We start from the raw sequence: 26,297 nt of genomic DNA, 5'->3' as shown, positions 1-26,297 counted from the left end.
GGCTGAGAGGAACTGTTACTGTAGTAACTGTCAGATAAAATGGGACTTGTGAAACGTCCGACAAGTCCTTTCATGCAACGCTCCCCAGAAGAATGGTGTTTAAATCAAGCCTTCAGATTACATTAAAAAATACATTTGCGTAGGATTTTTTTTCTCACAATTTATCTCCAGTAGAAATTATCTCCCTAAAAAACATTCTTATGAACTGTTGCTGTTACTTATGGCATTACTATTTTCAAGATCTCATCATGGATGATCTCATTGGCCCGTATTCTGAACTCTGGTTTAAATTAAACCCTGGTCTAAAGTTGTGGTTTAATTATGGACAGCCAATCGGGACACAAATCACTAACAGTACACATTCATTTTTTTATATGGCACCCAAATTGTTCAATTGGGCATGATAACTGAAGTATTTTTTGTCATTATAAAACCAAAAGGAAACAACATAATAAACAAAAGAAATAAACAATATAAACAGAATTTTTGAATTTTTGGCTCCCCATGATTTTAGCACAGAGTTAGACCGTGGTCTAAATTAAACCTGACTTCAGAATACGGACCAATAATGTCTTTATCGGGCTATATAGGAAATTTTTAAGAGCAATTATATTAATATTGGGGAGTGGAAAAGCATTTTAATATGTAATGATTCTTGATACTGTCCCTACTCCATAGTACACATGCTTAGTCAATCATGATACTGTTTAGAAGAATATACCTAACAATCAGTGCCGACTGCACAGAAACGTCGTTAGCCTAACAGAGCACTCTAATTGAGAAGCCAAAACATTTATTTCAATGTTAAGCAATGCATTGTAGCATCGCTGCCACATAACAGGTTGTAACAGGGCCTCTTTTAGTGCATTGTTAGCACTAACAACGTTTATGTGCCGTCAGTACAGCTCATTAAAACTAACATTCAGCAAAGTGCATTCTGGAGAAAATTGGTTAATTGAATGATATCCCTGTATAGATTGTACTTTTATTTCCACAGGATACAGCAATGACTTGAATTTTACCACATTCATGCTTGGAATAGTCCCCACTACAACTTCATTCAATCAAGTTTGATAATGTTCAGTATGCTAACCATCAAGTAGCTAATTAGAATTCACATTAAACAAATTGCAAGTTGTAGAAAAATTAGTAGCAATTTCCTGGCTTGCATTGGGGATAAGATTTTGCAAGTATTTATAGCTCCTCGGAGATCGACGAGGAATCCATGCGCGTAATCCAGCCTTGCACGCTTTGCTCCTGCAACTCTAGCATTACTATCACTTATTAAAGACTCTCCTCAGCCCGTTATATGTTCTTCAATTAACGGTCCCCGTCACCTGGCAACTTGCTGACAAGCGAGGGAGCTTTAATCCCTAGTTGACAATGATGCGTTGGCAGTGAGGAGGGATTATGTTCTTTTGAACTGGATTAGGCATGGGGATATAATGGAATTCTTTAGATACATAAACATTTTACAGGAATTTGGAGGTTGTGTGGATTAGAAATGTGTCAGATATATTGCAAATTTGTAGGATATATTCTCTAGGATGTCTTTTATCCTTCCGTGATGTTTCAAAAATATCTTTTGATAACATGTGACAAAGAATATCGAATTTTCATTTATTTGCATTTCATGTTGATTTGATTATTTTTTAAATTATTCCTTAGAAATGTGTAATACTAAAGTACATACGTGTAGCTACTAAAAATTTACTTCAGTATAGTGAGTGATGGTATTACCTACCGGCCTCATATGCGTCAGAAATAAATTCAAACTTTCAAAACTTTGCAACATCCTTCCAAAGGAACTTGAATAGGAAGATGATGAAAAAAATGGTCAAAAACATATTTTCAGAGTCTTTTTATTCTCTAAAAAAGTAAATATTGCAAAAATATCTCATCAGCGATTTTATTGTTCTTTCAATTTTTCCCACAGAAAACACATGTTCGGTAATACAATACCATTTTCAAGTGACCAAAATATTGCATGTGTGAAGAGGGGTGCGATTGGAAGATTGTATTGTAAAAAAAAGTGATTTCAGCCAAATTTTCAATCTTCAGATATATATATATCTATATGAATATTTCAATCTTAATATTTTGTAGGTATTTGTGTATTTATGGTGGAAGTTTGATGAATTTTATGAGAATATTGTGTTTCATATCATTAAATTTATGAAAAGTGTTTAGTAATACGATCCACTACCATAAAGTATCTAATCTTGATCTTATAACTGGCTGTTCATCTCAATGGGAGACTGAGCAAAACCTTAAAAAAGTGCACAATCATTTGGTCCTGATTAAACTGTCAGTTGTAGCTTCTGCCTTGGTAGCGATGATCCGAATCATAATTTTTGACACGGAATCCCTTGTGTCCTTTGCCGATTTTCGTCAACGATTTGCCAGTGTTTCCTGTGATAGCCTAACCTTTTCCCCCAACCTCATCGGCTGATCACTTGGGAGTGTTAAGAAGACAGAGATTATCATTTGGAATATCTTTGCTTCTGTTTTGCCTACAGATATAAGCTATCTTTATAGGGCATTGATTTAAGAGATAGGCCTACTCTTTTCTTTGAGTAGTTTTTCTTTTGATCGAACAACTTAATGCTATATTCATCAATGATATCCAGATTTAGGTACAGATAGATTGTATGATAGTGACTTTTGATTATCTTAGATTTGAAAGACAGATTGTTGAATTTATTTGATAAATATGTGTGTCATTTTCCATATCAATTTAAATCTGTGTTGATTGTACAATTAATTCATGATTCTTTACTTCTTGCAGTGTGCAATTTATTTAATTCATTCTTTGAATGTTAAATGTCTCATTTAGTTGAAAATTTAAATCTATTTTTTATCATAAAAACATACGCAGCTACTGTGTTAATCAATGTCATAAAATATGGGTAATAATGAAGTCATTAATTAACCTTTTTTGTATTCGGCAGCTCGTAAAAATAATATATTGCAAGAAGTATAGAATCAAGAATTAATCAAATATGATACAATCAACATACATGTAGATTGAAATTGATATGGTAATTACACACAAGGTGATTAAAAAAAGAGCCAGTGGGACGAGGAAATGTGCTGTTTTAGCACCATTAGAAATGATGCTCATTAAGAGTTCAGTGTCAGGTGTAGTGTTAATTATGTTCATGTGTAATAATGGAGAATAAGTCAAAACTACAAACATATATGAAGGAACTAATCTGGCTTTGCTATGATTTTTTTACAGTTAATATGTCCATAGTTAAGTTAGTATTTTAGATATGTAAGGTAGTTACGTTGGATGTTTAGTTCTGTAATGTTGTTAAGTTGATAAGTGAGTTTAGTTTATTAAGTTTAAGTAGTTAGGTTTTTGCGATGTAAAGCGCTTAGAGAAATTTTGTTAGGCACTATATAAATATTGAATTATTATTATTACTTTGTAACTGGGAATGAGATCATTATCTTGATCTGTTTTATTTCCTGAATGGAATAGCCCCCTCTTTGTCCACTTTGTGTCAACTGAAGAAGGAAGGAATATGTGGTGGATAATGTTTTGCCCTAGACATATTATTTAACTTGTAATAAAAAAAAGCCCCCAACCACCAATGATATTGCGATGTGAAAGACATTGTAATACCCCTTTCATAAACCCCATTAAAATGAATTAGGCGGCTAATAGCAGCATAATATGGTCATAAAATTGGAGGAGGACAAGAGTTATCCGCATTACTCTGATGCTGCTATTATCCGCATAATAGCAGCATCAGGACAAGATTTTGAGTTTATGAACGCATTTCCAAATAATGCGGATAATTGCCATGGTGCGGTCACAAGGTCACCCTTTTCCAACACAACCGCATTGGAGGGGGCGTGTCCAGTTGTCATGGCGATTATCCGCCTTTTTCAGGACGGGTGCTCGTAAAAATAATGCGGCTTATTTTCGGAGTTTATGAACGCAATTTTTATTGAATTATCCGCATTACTCTTAGGCGGCTAATTGGAGGATAGGTTTATGAAAAGGGTATAAGAGAGGCAGATAATGAGGTCACGGATAAGCTAATGAGGAATAAATGATGAAAGATTGTGGTGCAGATACAGGCAAAAGGATAAAAACAAGAAACATTTTGAGAAGAACAAGAGAGAAGGGGATAATATTACAATGAAGAGGAATGCAGTGAGGAGGAAAAGGACAGTGTTTATTGTCGTGATGGTAACAGTGATAATGGTGATGTCAATGATGATGATGATGAGGAACAGCATTGATGTGAATTTAGAGATGCATTGGCTACAATAGAATGTTCCTTCCGCAAGGGATATTTATTCACAAAGTTTCTTGAAGATATTGTTTTGTTTATTCACAACTACTTTTAGAAACAGCACAGGGGGAAATAAAGGAACAAAAAGTAAGAAAATGAAATAATAGCACTTAAACATATGAGAGAAACAGAGAGAAAGGAGGGGGGGGGGTAAATTTTGCATAACATGTTCCCCCCTCCCCCCTCTGAAAAAATAAAAACTTGCACTCAAATACCATATTGTGACAGTGAATGACTTTATACTTTTATAAATTGGACATACTACCATTCTGCATTCTCTCTATCCTTAACCCGGATTCTTTCAAAGGTCTCTGATGTATTTTCAGTGTGTAAAAACCCACTCTCTTTAATCTGTTTTGGTCAGAGTGGATTCCGAATGGCAATGAAAGCTTCCAAACAGCATTACCCGACTCACAGATCCTGCATATCAAGCATTCCTGTATGGGATGTACGTCAAATCTCTCAAATTCTGAAGGCAGAGTTTTTAGTATGGATTTACAGTGGTGGATAGTTGTGACATCATGAACACGAGAGCTTGATATTACTGTCCCTTAAGAATTCAAGTTTCAATGAATATTCTATAAAAAAAACCAAAACAAACAAACCAACATAAAACAGCATCATCTAAGGTAGATAGGAAGATACTTTAGTTTAATTTAGATATTTTAAAGGGGAGCTAACTGACCAATACCGTGTTGTTAGTTTCTTATTGACTGTATCATAAATGGTTAGTCTTGGAATATGCATTTTAGACCATGGTCTCAATCTGTGCTAAAATTATGGGAAGCCAAAAATCCAGAAATTCTGTTTATATTGTACATTTCTCATGTTTACTATGTTGTTTCCTTTTTGCTTACATAATGAAGAAAAAGGCTTCAAAATACTTAGGTTATCATTCCCAGACAACTTGGGTGTCATATGAGTTAGTAAATTGGACGTTACTCTTAGGGATTTGTGCCCCAGTTGGCTCTCCATAGTTAAACCAGGGTTTCATTTAAACCTGAGTTCAGAATACGGGCCTTTGAATTATACTATGAATAACACAGGGAATAAGTTATCCTATATAACTTCATTCTTATGCTTCAAACTTGAAATTTGAATACTTGCTTTGCTAACCAGTAGTAAATGGTGTAAACTTTTCAGATATTAGTGAATATCAGAGTGAAAACTCAAAGAATGGTGTAATATTTAATAACCGTTAGCATTAAACCATTCCTTGATATGGTACAAAATTACAAACAGAAGCTATTGTCTTTTTCATACTTTATTTGAGCTGCTTATGTCATAGCTGTTCATCCCCCCACCCGCCCCAGGCTTCCACCAATGTGAAAGAAAAGGACAGATTTTCAGCAAAGATAAGAGTAGAAGAATGGCAACGAACAATGCAGAAAATCTGATGAGAAACAGTATCACCACACACCTGGTTGCTATGGTTTATCGCGATTCCTCTTCCCACGCTGGAAACTGTTGCCAACGTTTCCTCCTCCGCAGAAACCTTCAAGAACCGCAACAAAAGCATGAGCATCGGGGTTTGATTACATGTACCTTTGGTAGTTAGATACCGATCTTAGATTCCATGTCTGTTCACACTCGTCATTCTCACGCAATTTGAATTATGGTATACTTATCTGACTTCTTATCTATTTTGTTAAAGTTCTTTTTATCAGTATTTGTACTCGATGATTCTTCTTTAAAGAAGGTTTCTGATTTAGGGTCAAGTTGGTTTTTAATAAAAGCAGATAAATGAAAGGAACTTTCAAGTAGGTTTGAGGAAATCCATCAAACAATTGTCCTGAGTGTTTAAAGTTTGATTTTTTAAACACTTTAAAATCCTCCCCCAGTATTATGTTACATTAATTTAATAACTTTTTAAGAGATTTATGATGACTTGATATTTCTTTTCAGAAGCATGTATGAAATAGTGTGTTTGATCATTATTATATTGTAGCACTGGTAAAAAGTTAACATTTTTTTAAATTTCAGTTACACAACTTGGTGGGTGTGTGGGGGTGGGTGCTGCCAAAAAGTGCCCAGAATTTGTTATTCTTTGATCTGCCCCAATTCTTATTCAATATTTCTTTAATTTTTCTGGTTTTATTAAAGCCAAATTGACAGGATGAAATTCCTCCTTTTTTATCATCTGTTTTCAAAGATCTTGTCAAAACTGAGGTGCAGGTCTTTCCTCATTGTAATTTCTTGTTTAATATAATGAGAATTCCTCTGTAAAGTTGACATGGTTTGTTCACACTCGTACAAGGCAAGATTACAATCATTAAATCAGAGATATACATGTTTGTCAAACAATCTCACTGAATTAGCTTTCCATGTGAACAGTCCCACCCAGCCCTTTTCACTACTGGGACTTGAATACGTGACTTGATTGGAGCCCTTCTCCCCAGACGCCTTATGGGGCTGTCACACTTTGACGTTTAAGCAAGGTATACCAGTGTACATATTGAAAGTAATTTTTTTTCAAAACGATTTGACTCTATATCTTGACGTAGAGAGTGCATGTTTTATATAAAAAATTGATTTGTTGAAACCTAGTGTTGTGAGATAACAAAGTGCAGTTCCTATAAAGAATTTATTTCTAAATGTAAAAACTAGGATTAAATTGTAATTTTTTTTCTTATTATTATTATTTATTAGTTTGTATTTATAACAAAATCGTTCAATTTGAATTCTTTGGGTATTTTAAGTTTATAGTGTCTTATCATTTTTTTATTTATTTATTTTTGGGGGGTGATTTTTTATTTATTCAGTCACTAAACAATTTTAGAATTTCTCGAAACCAATTTGAAATCTGTCATCATCAAGTCAATTACATCATATTTTGTATATATCTTAAATATGCTCCATATTTAACTTTTCATTGAAAGATTTTCATTGAAGTAGGTAACGCCAAGGAAATGTGGCCCTAAATTGTACTTGATTGCCTCTGACAGAAGCTTAAGAATAAATCTATCCATTAGTTTCACTCTTTTATGATTTGATGGAAGAATATCCTCGAAAGTGCCAGTGGCCATGATGAAAATGGAATAAGCCTTAATAAGAATCATAGGCTGCTTAAGCCTTTTACGTAAAACCCTGAGGCATGTATTACAAATCTGTTTTTAAGTTCTGATCTCACTTGTTCTTTTTATCTTTTTGTGTTTGTCCCAAATTGATTACTTCACAGATAGTCAGTGTTTTATATTTTTCTCCTTTTGTGGCCTGGAACTTGTCATGTCCCACTCACCATATAATCATTACAGTTTTTGACACACTTGTTTCTGAACCCTTTAAAGACTGGGATATTTTTATGCCAAGAAGGGCTAGGGGTGGGGGCTAATTAAGCCCCTTGTAAGATCTTGGCTGTTTCCCCGCACGAATATGATGGAATGAGTACTCACTTTGCCCATAGAGCTATGTAATAGCTCTGTGCTTTGCCTGTGATAGAATCGCTTATATTGAAAAATCTCTTTAGTATTTAAAAAAAACAAATAACTTCAAAAATCAATAAATATCTTCAATAAAATCCAGTTTTAAAATTGATATATGACAATAATGATAAGTGCAATTTATTACGCACCTTATCCATCTCGTTAGAGATTCTCAAGGCACATAAATAAAGAGATGAGCAAGCACAATAGCAAAGGAACACAGAAATCATTGATATAAGGAGTTATAGAGGTAATATTTTGTATATATTTCTATGTCTTTCAATCCTTTTACTTTTATTGTTTTTCATCAAAATTTGTCAGCGGTATTGGATTAAAAACACTGTTTGGTATCATGATTTTTTCCTTCAAAATATGCTCAAGAATCATTGCGAGTTTCAAATGAGAATACTGTTTGACACGACTGGGCACTCAATGTACCTCCTCATATCAATGAAATCGACAAGATTTGGCAGGCCATCCCTCTTCCATAATTCCATGTCAACCTACCGTCAAAACTTTTGTTTCAGAGATATTTATCTCCCCCCAAGAGAGGGCAGTATGACAAAATGTCTGACCATGTTTCTTGATTGGTCAGTTTTACTGCCGCCAGCGATTGATAGGTCAACCAAAGGATGTAATGATTTATTTTAAAGTGATTGGTTAAAGCCTGTGTATAGCTTTGGTAAATGGTCAATAATGTGATTGATAATCGAATTTCATCTAATATGACAGTCTTACTGAAGCGTAGAGACCGTTACATATTTTTCCAACTGCACTTCTCTGAGAAAATTTCAAATATTCAAATCTTGGATATATAGCGCCCTCTCGGCGATGCTTGTTTTATATTAAAAAAATGGGCATTCAAGCACTTTTCTTATAAATTAAGTGATTAGATATCCAAAAGTTACAGACAATGAACATATCTTGAAAGTTTCAGCCCATTCCATGATTTGGAATAGGATTTAATTCAAAGACAAAAACACACAGATATTTTAATTTGATCGGGTGACCCGATCAAGTTAAAGAAGAATTATACATCCCAGGGTTCAATATTAAAATGGTTATTTTACAACCCTGTTTTATTTCTGATCTGGGAGATATGTCTAAAAATATGGATTGAATTTACACGGTCCACCTGTGTGTAATTTCAAGGGGATCACCAAGTGTATAAATACACACTTGGAAGGAATGAAAAGTAGAATCTTGTATATATTTCCTGTTTGAGGTGCATGTGATATGAATTAGTCTATAAACTGTGATGCATATGATCCATATTCATGACCAATATGACATTTCTTTATTTAGATTGTTTGTTTCCTTAAAAAGACATAAGCAAAAGCTGAAATTTTTTTATTCAAACTCAGCATCTATGAAGTATTTTATACTTTTTGTTGTGTAGAATGAAGTGATCAAGTCCAAACCTCAAATTGTATTTCTTCTACTTCAATTCCCATTGTAGACTTTAAACTTTTTTTTGTTACACTGTGAGAAATATTTTGTTTATTCAAAACCAGTAAGATCTACTTGGCACCAGGGAGGGGAAGGGGGATTCATAATGACAGTCAACATATATTCATTGCTAATCAGCTATAGATCCGTTGTACCCTATGGCCCGTATTTTGAAGTTGGGTTTAAATTAAACCCTGGTTTAAAGTTTTGCTTTAAGTATGGAGAGCCAATTGGAGCATAAATCCCTAACAGCAAACATTCAGTTTATTAACTCATATGAAACCCAAATTGTTCATAATTGTCTGGGAATGATAACTGAAGTATTTTCTTTATTATGAAAGTAAAAGGAAACAAAATACTACACACAAGAAATATGAAATCTCAACTTAATTTTTTATTTCTTGGCTTCCCATAATTTTAGAATAGAGTTAGACAATGGTCTAAGTTAAACCTAACTTCAGAATACGGGCCTATGTCTATAGCAAATTTGTTGAAATGTAGGCTTGAATGTTTGCTGTCAGTGTCCTATAATTAATGTCCTATTAATTAACTTTTAAGATATCCTTGTTACAGTATACATCAACCAAAGTTTCCTGGGGGTGTTTCACAAAGATTGGAGTATGACTTTGAGTCGCACTTAAATGCCAATGAGTACATGATATGCAATGCGCAATCTTATTGATTAACACGCACTAGCGCGCGTCCCCTTAGCATGATCTGACCATTGCGGTCATGCCTTTTATATCGCATGCAACTAGGCATTTAAGTGGGACTCTAATGGGGCGTTGCAAGAAACTTGCTATCAATTGCTAGACTATTTTCATTCCTGAAATCAAGCATATGCCGTGCAATTAATTGTAAATTTGCGATTGATTGCTAATCTGCTCCATGAAACAAGGAGTGTAATCTGATTTGCTACAGTTAAAATTGATCAATCAATTGTAAATTTGCAACAGAAAATTTGCGATTGATTGCCTTGCAACACCCCTTAAGTCATACTTTAATCTTTGTGAAACACCCCCCTGGTCCTCTTTCTTCAACCTCCTTTGGGGCTGTTTGACTCTTTTTACAAAAAGAATAAGCATAGGACATTACACCTTTGCCAGAACCCCTGACATTCTCCTACATCTCCCGATAGAACACCCATCTCCTCAGACAAGCCCTTCTTCCCTGACATATCATCCTCACCAAAGATCCCCCAGGGTGATGGCTGGCCTCGGGATGATGCCCTGGTTCATAATATCCTCTTCCTCCTTGCAAATTTCTTAGCATCTGTCGCCAATTTACCGTCCTTGGTGGGGCGCTCCAAAACTGACAAACGTGAACTTCGTTTTTCTTCTTGACCTTGGATCAAAAGAACTCTTCATAATGGTTCGTATCAGTGATATTTCACTACAATTTGTCCTCATCCAATCAGATGAGAGGATTTCAGCGGCTTGTAACAGTTATCAGTGAAACCGACTCATTAGTTGAGAACACTGGTGAGTTCCTCCTTCTTAACGTCCTCCAAAGCTTACATGGGACCAATGTCTTAAAACTTGTCAAGAATAGCAATCTATTTTTATTTTTAGGAAAAATTTGACAATGAAATCCCGTGAATTTGGTACCCAATTCAGTCTTCATAAGTTTGTTTTTAAGTTCGCTGGGGTCCATTTCATAAAGCTGGTTGTAAGTTAAGAGCGACTTTAAGAACGGCTGGCGATCCTTTCTTATGCGCTAAACCATCGCCAATGAATATACCATTTACCACAAGAAAGGATCACCAGTCGTTCTTAAAGTCGCTCTTAACTTACAAATAGCTTTATGAAACACCCACCTAAGATTGGACCCAGGGTTTGGTTGCATAAAATATTTTATCAGTTACAAATACTTGGATTCCTTGACAAATTTGCTGTCCTCCAATCACATTGCGCCATTCCAGTGTTGCCTTTTACAGTGGTTTGTAACTTGACAGAGCTGCCAAGTAGTACGAATTTTCTGTATTAAATACTGAAAAATTAGAAAAATACTGATGGTTTCATGCAAAATACTGATTTCTCGAGTTTCATTTTTATGTGTTGTCCTATGGTGTTTCTTTGAAAATATTGATTTCCTCGCCAAAATACTGACTTTCAGCTTTAAAAATACTGAAATGTTCTTGTTCAGTTTGGCAGCTCTGACTTGATTATTGATACCACGTTAATGGACCAAAACTTCTTTTCCTCCAGGGTTTGCACTCCTTTATAGGGGAAGTTCACCCTGAAGAAAACTTTGTCGTAAAACTAGCAGAAAAAATATTGGTGAACGTTTGAGGAAAATCTGTTAAAGAGTAAGAAAGTTTGGATTTGTGACGTCATAAACGAGCAGCTGCCCCATGTGTTATGTAATATAAAATGCATGAATTTCAAATTTTGTATGGTTCCTAATGACTTAATTTTGTTTTCTATTCATGATTGGGTGTAAAATGATTTGTCTATTGATATACAAAAGGTACAGTGAAAATCATTTTAAATTTTCTGAGAAAATGACATGTCATTGATTTTTTACCATTCGCTACGTAGGAATGCTGCTCGCATATGACGTCACAAATCAAATAATTGAAATTCTAATAACTTTTTGATTATTTGATGAATTTTTCTCAAACCTTCGGCAATATTTGTTATTATTTTTCTGCTATTTTTACAATGAACTTTTTGTCAGGGTGAACTTCCCCTTTAATCAAACAAAATAAATAATTTTTGCATTTTCCAGAATAACAAGTTGTTATTTTGTAAAAGCTGTATCTAATGTAATCTGCAAAATAATGTAAAATGTAGGAACTGTTTTTTTTTTCAAATTCTAAACTTAGTCAAAATTTTGTTAATACCTTTTCAAAACAGAAAGTTTTTATTTGATTCTCTATGAAGTGATAATCAAATTAAATGTTTGTTACAAGGACATTAGAGATACAAATTTATGCAACATGCAACTTTCTCAAGAGTTAGAATTCTTATTTTTTTTCAGCGAAGGCATCATTTTCGACAGGTAGTGTGCGCTGATAACTTTCTATTATTACCACTATTAACGGAATTAAGTCATTGTATCCTGACAATGGGGTATAATTCGAACATTCTCTTTAGGTGTGGGATTTTGTTTTCTTGGGGGAGGAGAGCTCTTCCGATCTCAGCCGAGAAAAATACATGAGTAATGACTAAGTCCATGCTTTTCTGATATGATGAGGTTAATAAGGCAAATTTCATCTTTGAAAATGAGAAGTTAATTTAAAATAATAATACTTATAATTGTACTGATAGAAATAAGAATACTAATACTACTACTACTACTTCTCCTACTACTACTCTACTACTACAGCAACAACTGCAACGACGACAACTTCACCAAGCTACTACTATTAATCCTACTACCACCTCTACCACTACTACTACTACTACTACTACTACTACTACTACTACTACTACTACTACTACTACTACTACTACTACTACTACTACTACTACTACTACTACTACTACTACTACTACTACTACTACCACCACCACCACCACCACCACCACCACCACCACCACGACTACTACTACTACTACTACTACTACTACTACTAGACTACTACTACTACTACTACTACTACTACTACTACTACTACTACTACTACTACTACTACTACTACTACTACTACTACTACTACTACCACCACTACTGCTAATACCACTACTACTACTACTACTACTACTACTACTACTACTACTACTACTACTACTAGGCCTACTACTACTACTACTACTTCGGTACTTATGATAATAGGTAATAATGGTTGAGTTAATCCTGTCATTATTTTGTCATCATGACCAAGTTATGCCATTGATTTATCACCTTTTTATGACCATGGTAACTGTGTGGAAAACTGATTTTATAAAAGGGGTTTATATGAATAAAACACATTCCATCACAGAAGTACATGTTGTTAATGAGATATTAACTTCAATACTATACAGTCTAATTTCTGGTTTAGATTGACCCCTGCAGAAAAGTAAACAAAAAGTTAATTCAAAACCTGCAAAGGTAATTGAACTGAGATGCATACTTTATTGTGTACAACTTTGATTTAAAGTACAGACATATCACAGGTAGAAACAGTGAGTGATTATTGTCTTTTTGAATAAGAATATCTAGAAAGGAGAAAGGAAGTTACAAAGTAGTTGTCATCTAATATCAAGGTTCCATGTTACAATACATTTTTAGAGAATGTGGTCTTGTTTTGTTTATTTCTGTCTACCGGTATTCATTGTTGTTATTAATAGACAGAAATACAGACAAACATCCACAATAGATCAGGCAATTAGATAAACAGATAAACCCACAGTTTAATTGGATTTTCATCTGCATCATTTTCCTAATCAGCTGATGTTTGCGACGAGCCAGCCAGCCCCATCCAAGCTCCGGTCTTCAGCAGAAATTTGAACTATATTTACACTCGCTCTAGCCAGGAAGTTATTTTTTCCTGTTAACTTAATGCCGCCGACCCACGGCAAGAGGCTTGTGCCATCCCAAATATAGATTCCTGGCATAGTTGGGAGTCTTTAATGAACTTATGATGGGATTACCTATGAATTTGTTTTGAAATGGATGCCAAGAATTTGAAGATTATGCCCTTGACTTCCAAGTAAAGATTTCATTGAGAAACTGGACAGTCCCTTTGAGGACATTGATCAAGGAATTATTCACTTCAAGAAATATTTTGATCTCAATAATTAATTGCAAAATTCTTCAAATGTTAAATACTTATAAGATTTATATTTGCTTTTTTTATTATTATTCTGTTGTACAGAAGTCTCTCATCGATATACTATGTCATTATTACTTTATTTTACAAGCAGTAATTTTGTTAAAGAATATTCTTACTCAGCTTGGAATTGAACCCAAACCTTCCTGTTTACATTTAAGCTACCTGACCAACGAACAACCCAATTTAAAAATTAGTCTGCAAGTGTGAATTATTCAATTTCAAAGTGTTTACAATAAATAAGAATGCTAGGGTCCATGCTATCTGGTTTAGCTCTTTATTTTTTCAGAAGGCTGTTTGAAAGAGGTTATTCCTTTCTAATCATATGTTAACAAAATAGATGATGTGACTGTCTAAAATGATATCTGTACCAAACTGGATATCTTTGGAAATAACTTTGAGCATTCTCTACTTCAACGTAGTTTAACATCACCCATGATACATGAATAGATGCCCTTCAACGTGGGTGTGGACAGAAAGAGTGGATAAACCAATATGAAAGGAGCACATGCTTCTCAAATTATACTCGTTGACAGATCCCTTTTCCCTCTCAACATTAATTTTAATCCATTCTATTGCTAAACTTCAACATTTTGGAGGAAAAGAAGGGTTTTTGTAGGAGTTTGGGGGATGGATGTGTGGGCTGTAGCCTAGATCCTGTGTGTTTGAGAGATTTGAGTCAGGAAAAGGTGTAAACAGCATGAAAGTGGCTCATCCAGAGAGCATTATGTAGCTGCTTCGAGATGAGTGGTTTCAGACGAGGGGTATTGGAATTAACTATTCATTTCTAATTTCACCCTTTTGGAACAATGTTATTTTGCTTGCTTTGGTGTAAAATATTATAAAAAGGGTAATTTTAATTTTTCAATTGAAAAAGACAGTCAAAACTGAGTCAAGCGTTTTTGTTTCATGTCAACAAAAGTACTTTTGAAAGATTGTTAAGTGTCTTCTATTGCTCTTATTATCATTCTAGGATGTATCCCTGGTTGGTGACTGCTCTGGAGTTTTGGTCATATTCCTTGGTTTACCCGTGGACTACTGATGGGTGTTTCATAAACTGTATATAAGTTACGAATGACTTTACACACGACTGCTGACCCTTACTTGTGCTGCATGGTATATCCCTACGTAGCTGACTTAGCACCTAAGAACATGTTCAAGTTGTTTGTAAAGTCGTGTGTAACTTTACAAATAGCTTTATGAAACACCTATCTAAATCGTCAAATGCCTGTATGTTTAGGTAACAGGTTGGTTGACTTTCTGGTTTCATTAACTCATTGTCTGTTCCCTGTGCAGGGTTACCCAAACAAGTGCTATACTCTGTCCCCTTGGTGCACTTACAATTTTTTATTGCATATTCATTATTTCTTTGTCACTCAAGAGGAAAAATTACAATGAAATCTTGAATATTGCAATTAAGTAATGTTCATGGTTAGATTTTCCATGTATTCAAAGAAGTGCTGTTCCTCAAATCGTGTCATCACATATTTTGCATCACATTTTTATTAAAAGCCGTGTGAAAGCTCTTAGCAATGGAGACAAAGATAAGGCAGTGATGTGTAGAGAATGGTGTTCATGTCAGACTGCTTATGGCTGGCTGTGTAGACATGGTGTTCCTGCCATAAGTTGCCATGGTAACATAATTTGTTTTACTTATTTCAGTCTTTGTTTTTTTTGGCTTGCAGATGATGAATTGTGCATTTATAGATAGAATGTCACAATGGGTCCTGATTTTAGATTTTGTAAGATGTAATTATGTATTGATTTATTATTTCTATTTATTTGACTATTTAAAACTAGTTATTTGTTTCAATTTTTTATTTGTTATTATTATTCTATTCATTTATTAATATATATATATATATATATATAGGCCTATATATTTTTTTGGGGGAGGGGTATTCTGTCAGCTTTAAGAAAAAAGTGAGAAAAAAAACTCTGTCAAGGGGAGGAGTGGAATTTGGGCCACATTTATTGACAGATAAATTCAAGGTACATTCTTACTTTTTATTTTACTACTTTTTCAAGTTCTGATGATATATTTGCCTGATTTGTGCAATATTGAGCATTTTGAGATTAAGACAAACAATCATCCTGTAAATCCCATCTCCAATACAAATTATAAAAAACTGTTACGATCAGGATCATTTTTCAGATCAGATTTACCATGATAATTTGGACATCAGGGTCCGGTAACACAGAGGTTAGCAATTGATCGAACATTTGATTTTCACGATTGATTGTACACAGTAGTAAATGAAATCAAGCCTGAAGAGATTCTTGTACGATGATTGCTAAACTTTGTGGAAACAGGCCCCAGGTTTGGTGAAAATGGGTCTCTTGAGAAGTAGAATCAGTTGTTCTCATATTTGGGTCACAACACCAGCAGGGTGACTAGAAAGAAGACACATTTCTAAGATGCCTCGGCTAGAGGTCCTCTACAGGTTTATATTAATTGGGATGATATTATTTGAGTTTATGATTTTTACTTCTGCAGTGGCTTGGTATGTACTGAATTTGCAGGTTTTTAGCCTATACAGATGTCAAGCTTGGCAAAATCCCATTTGAAAAGGGTATTTTTATGTGAGAGTGGAACCATTAACAGATGTTTGACAATGTAATAGGTCCATGGTTTGACCAATCCAATATGAGTTACATTCTAATATTGTGAATGCTATGTGAGGCAAGCACTAAATCAAGAATGATGTAATCAACTTTAGTCAACTTGTACCGTGTTTACACATTGACTCGGCTCGGGTGTTGAATCCGCGAGCCGGGTTGAACACTGCGAAGAAGGGATCAGAGATCACGTTTATACGTACATATAAAAAGGCGAGTTCAACACGGCTCGCGGATCTCGAACGGAAGAAGAATTATGACGTCGCAAATTAAACGCGGGTAATTCACCGCCGGAATCGAATCTTGTCCGTGCGAACAACAACAATGCCAAAAGTGAAAGCGCGCGCAGTGACCTGGTCAAGAGAGTTCGACACGGCTTTCTGTTTACACACGAAAAAATTGCCGAGTCTGACTCGGCTCGCGGGTTGAAACCTACGATTTTGGCGGATCAAAAAAGCCGTGTTCGACACGGCTCGCGGATCACACTGATCGCGTTTACACAGCATAAAATTGCCGTGTTGCGTGTCGAACCCCCGAGCAGTGTCACTGTGTAAACATGGTAATAGTGACACTGACAGGGAAGCAATGCCCTGCCCAAGGGTGACATGAAATCTGAATTGGTTTGGCGCCCAAGACTTTTCATTTCCCATACACCTGCTTTCAAAGTTCCTGAACCTTTTTCCAACACAGATCCATGTTCTCTCCTACTCATAAAAAAAATGGTATTTCTGCTTCTGTGAAATCACCTACTTGTTTTGGTAAATCGCCACTTGGTCTATTTCCACTTTGTCTACTTTCCATTTGGTCCAATCCTAGCTCATCCACAACCAGTTCATCTGCCATCAAATTCAAGTGGCTTCCTTGCCTTTTAGTCCACCATTTTGTCTTATTTCCAGTTAGGCTAGACCCATTGGTCCATATTCTGAAGTCAGGTTAAACTTAGACCACAGTCTAAGTCTGTGCTAAAATTATGGGAGCCCCCCAAAAAATCTAAAATTCTTTATAATGAATATTTCTTATGTTTATTGTTTTGTTTCCTTTTGCTTTTATAATGAAGAAAAAGACTTCAGTTATCATTCCCAGACAAATGTAAACATTTTGGGTGTTGTATGAGTTCATAAATTGGATGTGTACTGTTACGACTTTTGGCCCCAATCGGCTCTCCATACTTAAACTAAAACTTTAAACCAGGGTTTAATTTAAACCTGAGTTCAGAATATGGGCCAAATTGCCTGGTCTATATAATTAGGGGAATGGTTTATGGACCAAATTTTAAGTGGAAAATAATAAGAAGATACAGTAAAAAAAAATAGACCATGTCCAGGCATAAGAAAAAAAATGATAGTTAAACCTAGCAAAGTAGTATTAAACCAAGGGATATTTAGGGGATATATGCCTTTTAACTGGCCTGTATGGATCGTTTGAGCTATTGCCAACAAATCCAGTCATCAAACGGAAGTTGGATCATCCGACGGTCAAAAAACGGATGTATTTCATTTCAGTGCAGGATCGAATGAACGTCATGGAAAATATGAATATTGAAATGATTGATTTGAAGCTTTCTTTACTGCAATTGTTTTCTGTTCGTTTATAACTACCAAGTAGTCCCACACAGTGTTTGAATTTTGAAGCATGTTGTTTGAACCTGTCACTCTGACAAGTTAAAACTTTTGAACATCTGTTTAAACTTTTTAAAAAATTGCTTCAACTTATGTAAAGCTAGTTCAAGTTCAAAAATTTGTCCTAATTTTTTTCCAATTCAATGTAAAAGCATGTATTCAACCAAGCTTTACTTTATGGTTTCAATTTGACCAAGTCCATAGGTATTTGCTTACATTTTAGAAAGAACAAATTTGACAATAAAAAGCTGAGAAAAATCTTTTGTTTGTTTGGTCCTAAGCCAAAAAAAAAGAATAGTCATGGGAATACAAAATAGTCACTGGACAATTAGGAAGATCAGAAGAGGATATACGTCATTTCAAAGGATAGTCTCAAATGTCGGAAGATAACAAAGGAGAAAATTTTATAGAAAGGAAGGAAGAAAAAGTTGGGAATACCAGAGTATTGGCTACGAAAAGAGAAACATTGAAAAGAAAAGGAAATTAATTAAATGGAAAGAGGGGGAATACCACCGGCTGATAATTTCTTTCATGGGATTAAATAATTTCTTTCATGGGATTAAATAAATAGGATATTTACAGTTATTCTATTTTAAGTTTGTTTGGTTATTATTTTTTTTTTAACAATGTTTGCTGGGTACATGTATGTTAGCAAGCAGTTATTTTAGTACCAGTAAATTTGTATTGTATTTAAGATCATGATTCTATTAAACTTTATTTGTCTCCTGTATGATGCAATCAAACCCCCCTCCCGCATATTTAATTCTATTAAATTCATTTGACTATGTCTTACCATAGGTCCATGGTCTTACTCAGTTAAGAAGGAAAGAAAATCCTGCATTTTTTTCCACCAGCCTAAATTAATTAATCTTAAATAAATGAATAAGTGTCACATACAAGTGTAAAAAAATTCTGGATTAACCATGACAATTTGTTCAATGAGACTTAAATAGAAACAATTAACTATAATAAATCCACAGATTTAAGTTATATTAATTTTATGTTTTTGTTGGTATGATTCCAATTATCTAGTCATGGGGATGTCATTTACTGGCGGGTCAGTAGCGGATATTTGATTACTTTTTAATTAGATGAAATATTCAGAGCTTTAAAAAAGATTCAGATTTGTTTATGAGGTATTTTAATGTGCTATTGGTCCAGTGATCATATAATAGATTCCAATGAAGACATACAGTGTGTGCATATACAAGGTTAGTATAAAAGGGACACCTTATTTATTTTATTTATTTATTTATTCATGTATTTGTTTATGTATTTATTTACTTACTTACTTACTTATTTATTTATTTATTTATCTATCTATCTATTTTCTTACTTACTTACTTACTTACTTATTTATTAATTCATTTTTTGATTGATTTTGTTTTATTCAAAGAAGGTAGCCCCATCAATAATCAGAGTAGTATATTATAGAGGTCCTGGGTACAATATTACAAGTATGAACTTCTTGTCCATCCAACATGTCTTAAACCACTCCTTTTTCTTTTCCTTCCTTCCTCTCTGGTGACTGCCCTTGACTTTTTGTTGCTACCTCCAGTTTCATATCTCCATTTTTTTAAAGAAAAGTTCTTAGTACTCTAATTCCCATGATCACTTGTCCACTGAGATGTTCTACCTGTTTATTAGTAAAGTGCTTGATAAGCAAACTTTTATTGTGAGTTTAAAAGTCTTATTAGCTTTCGAAACCTCCATATTAACTTGTTGATTCAAAGTTATTAGAGAGGCAACCATAGTATCTCTTAAAAGAGAAATGATATAAAAAAAGTGTTTAATTGATTTATTGCATTGATTTTATTGCATTACTTTTATTGTGAGTTTAAAAGTCCCATTAGCTTTTGAAACCTCCATATTAACTTGCTGATTCAAAATTATTATGGAGGCAAACATAATGATTTCTTAAAGGAGAAATAATATCAAAAAGTGTTTGTTGATATATTGCATTGAATATATTCCTGTTTTACCGCTTACCCCTTCTTCATCAAGCATACGCATAATGAGATAATGAATCAACAATGGAATATTATAAAGCCATCAAACTTCCTTATTTTCTAAAATATATTCACAAATTATGTGATCACTGCGACTTATTTTGTTTAAATACTTCAAACAAGGGATTAAATTGAAAGCTACCTATGCTGGAGGATTTATGTCGGGGGGGGGGGGGGCAGGGGGAGAAAGAACTCCCCACCCCCCATTTCCCACTGCTTGTTTCCTATGTGTTAATTCTGTCTGACCACAGATCTCAGAGCAGCGTAAATCAGTAAAGTAAATATAATCCCATTCTTTCCTGATTTTTCATATAATCTTCTTACTCCATTAACCACAAGTTACCCTTGCCCTCGTAGTGTTAGGTTACTTGCATTCTTCTGTTATGTATCACCCTTTTTCAATTTGTCATATTTCCATGAAAAAATAAGTTTCTGTTCCATTCACAGCTACAGAATTCTGTCAATTTCCCTATTCAAAGTCAGTATAGACAACGAAAGGATATGTGAAAGTGATGTTGCAAAAGTAAAGGTGTGGGTTGTTCCATTTATTAGGAAAATCTTTCCATTTGCATTATTGCTTTTCATTGAGTTATTTTTCGATCCTTTTTCTTCACATGAATTCCTTGTGATTTTCATGTTGTTAGTATAAGTTTAGTCTTCTGTCTTCTCTTTCTATTCTCATTTCATCTTTTTTTATTTACATTTTCCTGTCTTTTCATCTTCCTGTTTGTCTTGATACAACTCTTTCCATTGCTTCTTCTTTCTCTCTTTAGCTTCTTTCTTCTCTTCTATCCATTTCTGCTGTCTTTTTCTCTTGTTATTCCTCTCTTTATATCTCTCTCTACTTCTATTTATTTTTTTCTTGGCTTACCGTATTCCTTTTTTGTAATTTCTTTCTTTTCCCTCACTTAATCTACTTCCCCCCCTCTCTCTCTCCCCCTCTTCTCTTTTTTGGAAATTTACTTTCTCATTTTCTGTTGCTGTATCCTCTTTCACCCTGCATATTGAATTAAATCATTTTACTTTCTTCTTTTAATAGTGTTTCCTAGTTCCTACTACTCTTTCCTGTATTTGTCAAACATTTCTCCTTTTCAAGTTATTCTTTGCTTAATATTTCATTTGACTTTGTTTTCACCATTTTGACAATTTTGATACGTATTTATTATATGCTTGTCTTTCATCCATTGTCATGCTTGCAATTTAAATACATAGGCCTATAGATTTATCCTTTTCACACTGAGAATTTGTACTATCCTTTTCCTTCCCTCTCCTCCATTCCTCTTTCCCAAATATTGAATCTTTCCATCGTTCCATCACTCTATTAATGATCTCTTCACACACTCACGTCTCCTGTGTATACATCATTTCCCTCTGTCCTGAAAGTCTTTCTCAAAAATCTATTTACTATTCTCACTTCGTGCTTCTCGTCTGTTTTTCCTCTCCTTTTTTCTATATCTATATGCTCCATCCTCGCCCTCGCTACCATAAATCCACAATTCAAAGTTTCCCCATTTTCTTGAAAAAATAACATCTTTGAGAGTTTTGTTTGCCAAAAGTCTGCCGTAACCCCTGGGCCTGGGAGGAAAGCCAAGCGTTGCAAAGAGGGAGAGAGAAAGAGAGAAAATAAAGCCCACAGATGCTGGAATTCCAGCGGCAGTATTCCAGCGACCCCAGTAATAATGTCAATTTGTGATGCCGTCACATGTGCTGTTAACTTCGCCGTGGCACTTGGATCGCCACCCAGCGACTGGACCGCTGCCATCGAAGTTGTAACTTTTTAACAGTTCAGTGAAAGGCTTCTTTTTTCAGCTTAACTTCATATATGTATTGCAAAGCTTGTCTTTCCGAGGAATATCTATTCTCCGTACAGCTATAACATTTCTGTAAGTAAGATCAGTTGTAAATTCTATTGTTGGTTTACCCCGATGAGTCATTCATCACAAGTGTTTACCAACACAGTAGGGTGAAAATTCTGTACTAAAGCTTGTTAAATGGAAGTCTTAGGTCTGACACCTTCATTCTATACTTGGTCTATTATAGAACCAGGGAGTTAGAACTTACTAGTGTTCAAGAAGATTCAAGATTTCTATAGGTCTACTTATGTAAGTATATATGAATATTATAGGTATCCATGTAGCGTCATTTGTATCATTTTTCAACTTGTGATTAATAGGGACAAGAATAAGAGACTATTCATAGTGCCCTAGAGTTACTACGAATGAGTGACTGGCAGGTGATGGTTAAACTAAATGTAGGGAAGGGGGTGGAGATGGAGATGGAAGGGGGAGTGGTCGGTGTGGCCACCTCACATGGACAATCTGGTAATTAAAAGTTCTTGTTGTATTGAATTAAATTTTTACAATGCTCCATAGAATTTTTCAGGGACAATCCAAGCCGTTCCATGTGTCTTCTGTGCTAGCTAGGGGAGGGGGCGAGTGATAATGATATCAGCATCCTACTTGATGAAGTATAATGAATGAGGAGAGCCAGTGGGAAGGTGGAGGGGGTGTGGTCAGGTTAAAAAAGTTGAATACTGCATACTGAATAAGGAGGGCAATAGGGGCATTTACTTGATTAATAGTTTTCTTCTACTTTCTTTGCACAATTGTAGAGGTGGATGGGAGGGGGGGGGCTTATGAATTACCCTCCCCCCTGCTGCTGCACGACTGCATAGCCTGTGTTAAAGTCATTTTCATGCCATGCACATGAACTATTTTTGCCTTGACATCATTTGGTATGTGTTTCTTGCAATGTCATAGGGGATTTCCCAAGGTAGTGATAAAGGTCTTCCATAGAGGCTAGGTCTGTGTGTGTTTATAGCTCATGGCTAACCCATCGCCTACTGGAACCAGCGATGCCTGTACAAAGCCTATGGAAATTACAGAATTCTGTAGTCAACGGATTAACCCATAGCCTACTGGCACAGATTGGTCCCTGTACAAAACCTATGGGAATTTCAGAATTCAGTTGGTTCATTTGAGGTGAGGTATTGACTGTCACATCCATGCTGCTGGCAAAATACTATTCTCATTTTCCTATTTTGTGGATGATTTTTCAGTTCACATCTAATGATAAGTTAAATGACTCTCGAAGATGATCTGATTATTAATATTGTATCAGAGAATAAATTCATGGCAAGCTATGTGACTCTTGAGTTTATTTACCATTTTACTATCCAGCGCCACCTTCATATTTGCTTTGAATTATCAATTGTATCAAATAGCTGCATGACTCATCAGAAGAGAGAGAGAGAGAAATTCAGCTGGTAATTTCACCCCTCATTGATTTTTACCACTCGCTTTAATTCCACAAGAAAGTTTTTATGAGATGTATCAATTATGTTTCCCTATCACATACCCCTGTTACAAAGTCTGAATAAAATATCAATTCCACGTAATCATCATAGCACTTCAAGCTCTATAGTACTACCAGCCATTCTGCAAAACTGGCCACGGGTATATTATATTGAGTCAACAGATTACACGCTTCCCTCTGCCACATTCCATTCTGATATTTCATGTTCATGTGTGACCAGAGTCCAGAGGTCTTTTCCAAAGTGGATTTAGTTTTTGTTTGAAGAATGCTGGAACTGCGCTTGGAAGACCCTGACTGTTTCTTTCCTTGAAAAAAAATCATGGACCTACTGAAGAAATGAATTAAGTGATTTCAAGGTGATGATGGCCTTTGGGTGATGTGTGTCATGTGGATTCAAAACTTCTCAGATGAGGTAGCCAGAAAGAAGGAAACTGGTGTTGGAAATATTTTTTGTAGACTTCAAGACTTCTTAGACCAGGTAATCAGAAAGAAGGGGATTGACAATATAGTTGTTGGAAATATTTTTCAATACCTTGCACATCCTGAACATTGAACTGTGTTCGATACATTTTTTAAAATACAAAACCCATCATTACGTTGTCTACCAAATCTGGGCATATTGTCTAGTTAGCCTTCATCTTTCGATTTAGGAAGAAACTTAATTCATTCTCAATGTTTAAGTTATGTTTGGCCTATACTGATGGCTATGAGAGTATTTATTGTAAATATTCCAACAGTGAATAGTGTTGGAAAGTATATGATTATCTGGTTTGATGATTTAGGGTCACATATTTACCTTGGAATAAGTAGGATTTTAACGCAATAGATCTATTTACTCAATGCATTTAAAGTTTGTTGGTCTGTCAGTGATTAAGGGTCTTATTAGGTTGTGCTACTTTTGAGGGGAAATAGAGGAATTCCCTCGTTTGAACAAGCCTATTTAAAGGGGTGGTCCAGGCTGAAAATATTTATATCTTCATACACAGAGTAGAATTCACTGAGCAAAACACTGAAAATTTCATCAAAATCGGATAACAAATAATAAAGTTATTGAAGTTTAAAGTTAAGCAATATTTTGTGAAAACAGTCGTCGTGAATATTCATTAGGCGAGCTGATGATGTCACATCTCCACTTTCCGTTCTTTTATGTTATTACATAAAATCATATTTTTTTCATTATTTCATACTTGTGTGAATAATATGTCTCCCTTATAATGAAATAAGTTGCAGCAACAAATATCTAATGCACTGAATCAGTTGTCAATCCAATTTTTCTAGTTCTTGGAGGAAAAATTTGAATAAACCTAATTTCATATAATAAAATACAAAAGAACAAGTGGAGATGTGACATCATCAGCCCACCTAATGAATATTCATGACGACTGTTTTTACAAAATATTACTAAATTTTAAAATTCAATAACTTTGCTATTTGTTGTCCGATTTTGACGAAATTTTCGGCATTTTGCTCAGTGAATTCTACTCTATTAAGCTATGAATACTGTCAGCCTGGACCACCCCTTTAATTTTTTAATTGGAAAGACTAAAAGTGAGATTGTGTCTTTATATTTCTGTCACTGCTATATTTATTTGTATAATATTATTGAAAAGCAGTCATCTTTATCCATTAACTGGGTGTTGTGGCGTGCGCCTGTAATCCAAGCTGCGGGGAAGTTACAAATTGATGCAGAGGTTCGAGCCCTGGTCACGTCTTTCGGATGGTGACGTTAAAGGTCGGTCCCAGACGTAAATAATCATATCTGATTGATACACGTCTGACAAAACTCAAATACATACATACATACATGTGGCCTAATTAATTTTTATTTGTACTTAAAAGAAGCCTGGAAGTGACAATATAAGTGAAGGTAAAAGATAGTCAGACAGGGAGGAGAGAATCCAAAATGGAAAAAAGGAAGAAAAAGAAAAGGAGATAGAGGATAAAGACCTTTTCAGGCTTTATTCTACAATCTTGAATTAGTCATTTGGTATCTTAAACCACAGAGTTTCCTTGCTTGTACTTCAATTTCTCCTGGGAATCTTGTGCCAAGAGGGAGAACAGAAAGAAATAAAATGGGGGAAAAAAGAAGAAAATATGAGCAAACTTTTCGAGATGAGACATTTGTGGTTTATGAGGCAGAACATTACCGCCGAAAGAAGCCCTCATAGTGATAATGCAGATAAACAGAGAATGTGAATACATGACATTAATGGCAAGATGATGTTTCAATTGTTGAAATCATAGGCCGTGTTTATGCTTCCACTTTTCAGGCCAGAATCAGCGTTTCCAAACGTAATTAGTCCAAGAGACGGTTGCGTCCATGCTTACTTTCATTTAAACGCTGTTTCAAAACGCCGATCGTAAACTCACAAAAAGGTGCGTTTGTAAACGTTGTTTGACCAGAATCAGGCTTTCTGGGGAAGTAGGCCTATAAACAGAACCAAGATCGTAAACGTGTTTAAATGACGTCATTTAATACATGCTTCCGGTGAGATGAAAATCCGCGGGCAAATATAGTCGTATTGCTCCATGTTATATCTACGTAATAACAACAATCGGAAAAAAAAACTTTCGAAAAAAGGTCACCCAATTTGATCTCGCTTTACGATGCAAAGCCAGCTGGAGATCATGATTTGCTCTGAAAAGTTAAGCATAAACAGCACTCCCAGAACCACGTTACGATCGGCGTTTTGAATCGACGTTTGAAATCGCTGATTCTGTCCTCGCAATGGAAGCATAAACACACCCTAAAAGAGATTGATTTGTCAAAGCCCCCCCCCCAAAAAAAAAAAAAA

General features: G+C 35.0%; 1 protein-coding gene across 1 annotated transcript in view; it reads left to right on the top strand.

Annotated features, from left to right (window-relative positions):
- Positions 1 to 14,982, top strand: part of LOC121432159 — a 63,494-nt gene extending 48,512 nt beyond the window's left edge. Inside the window, exon 7 of the mRNA XM_041630016.1 lies at positions 14,914 to 14,982. Within this exon, the coding sequence (XP_041485950.1) occupies positions 14,914 to 14,982 (69 nt within the window). The remainder of the gene's footprint in view (positions 1 to 14,913) is intronic.
- The last annotated feature ends 11,315 nt before the right edge of the window (positions 14,983 to 26,297 follow it).

This window comes from Lytechinus variegatus, chromosome 18, assembly GCF_018143015.1.
Source record: "Lytechinus variegatus isolate NC3 chromosome 18, Lvar_3.0, whole genome shotgun sequence".
In the NCBI taxonomy this organism is placed as follows: domain Eukaryota; kingdom Metazoa; phylum Echinodermata; class Echinoidea; order Temnopleuroida; family Toxopneustidae; genus Lytechinus; species Lytechinus variegatus.
The sequence above is the reverse complement of the archived record's forward strand: the minus strand, read 5'-3'. Positions and strand labels throughout refer to the sequence as shown.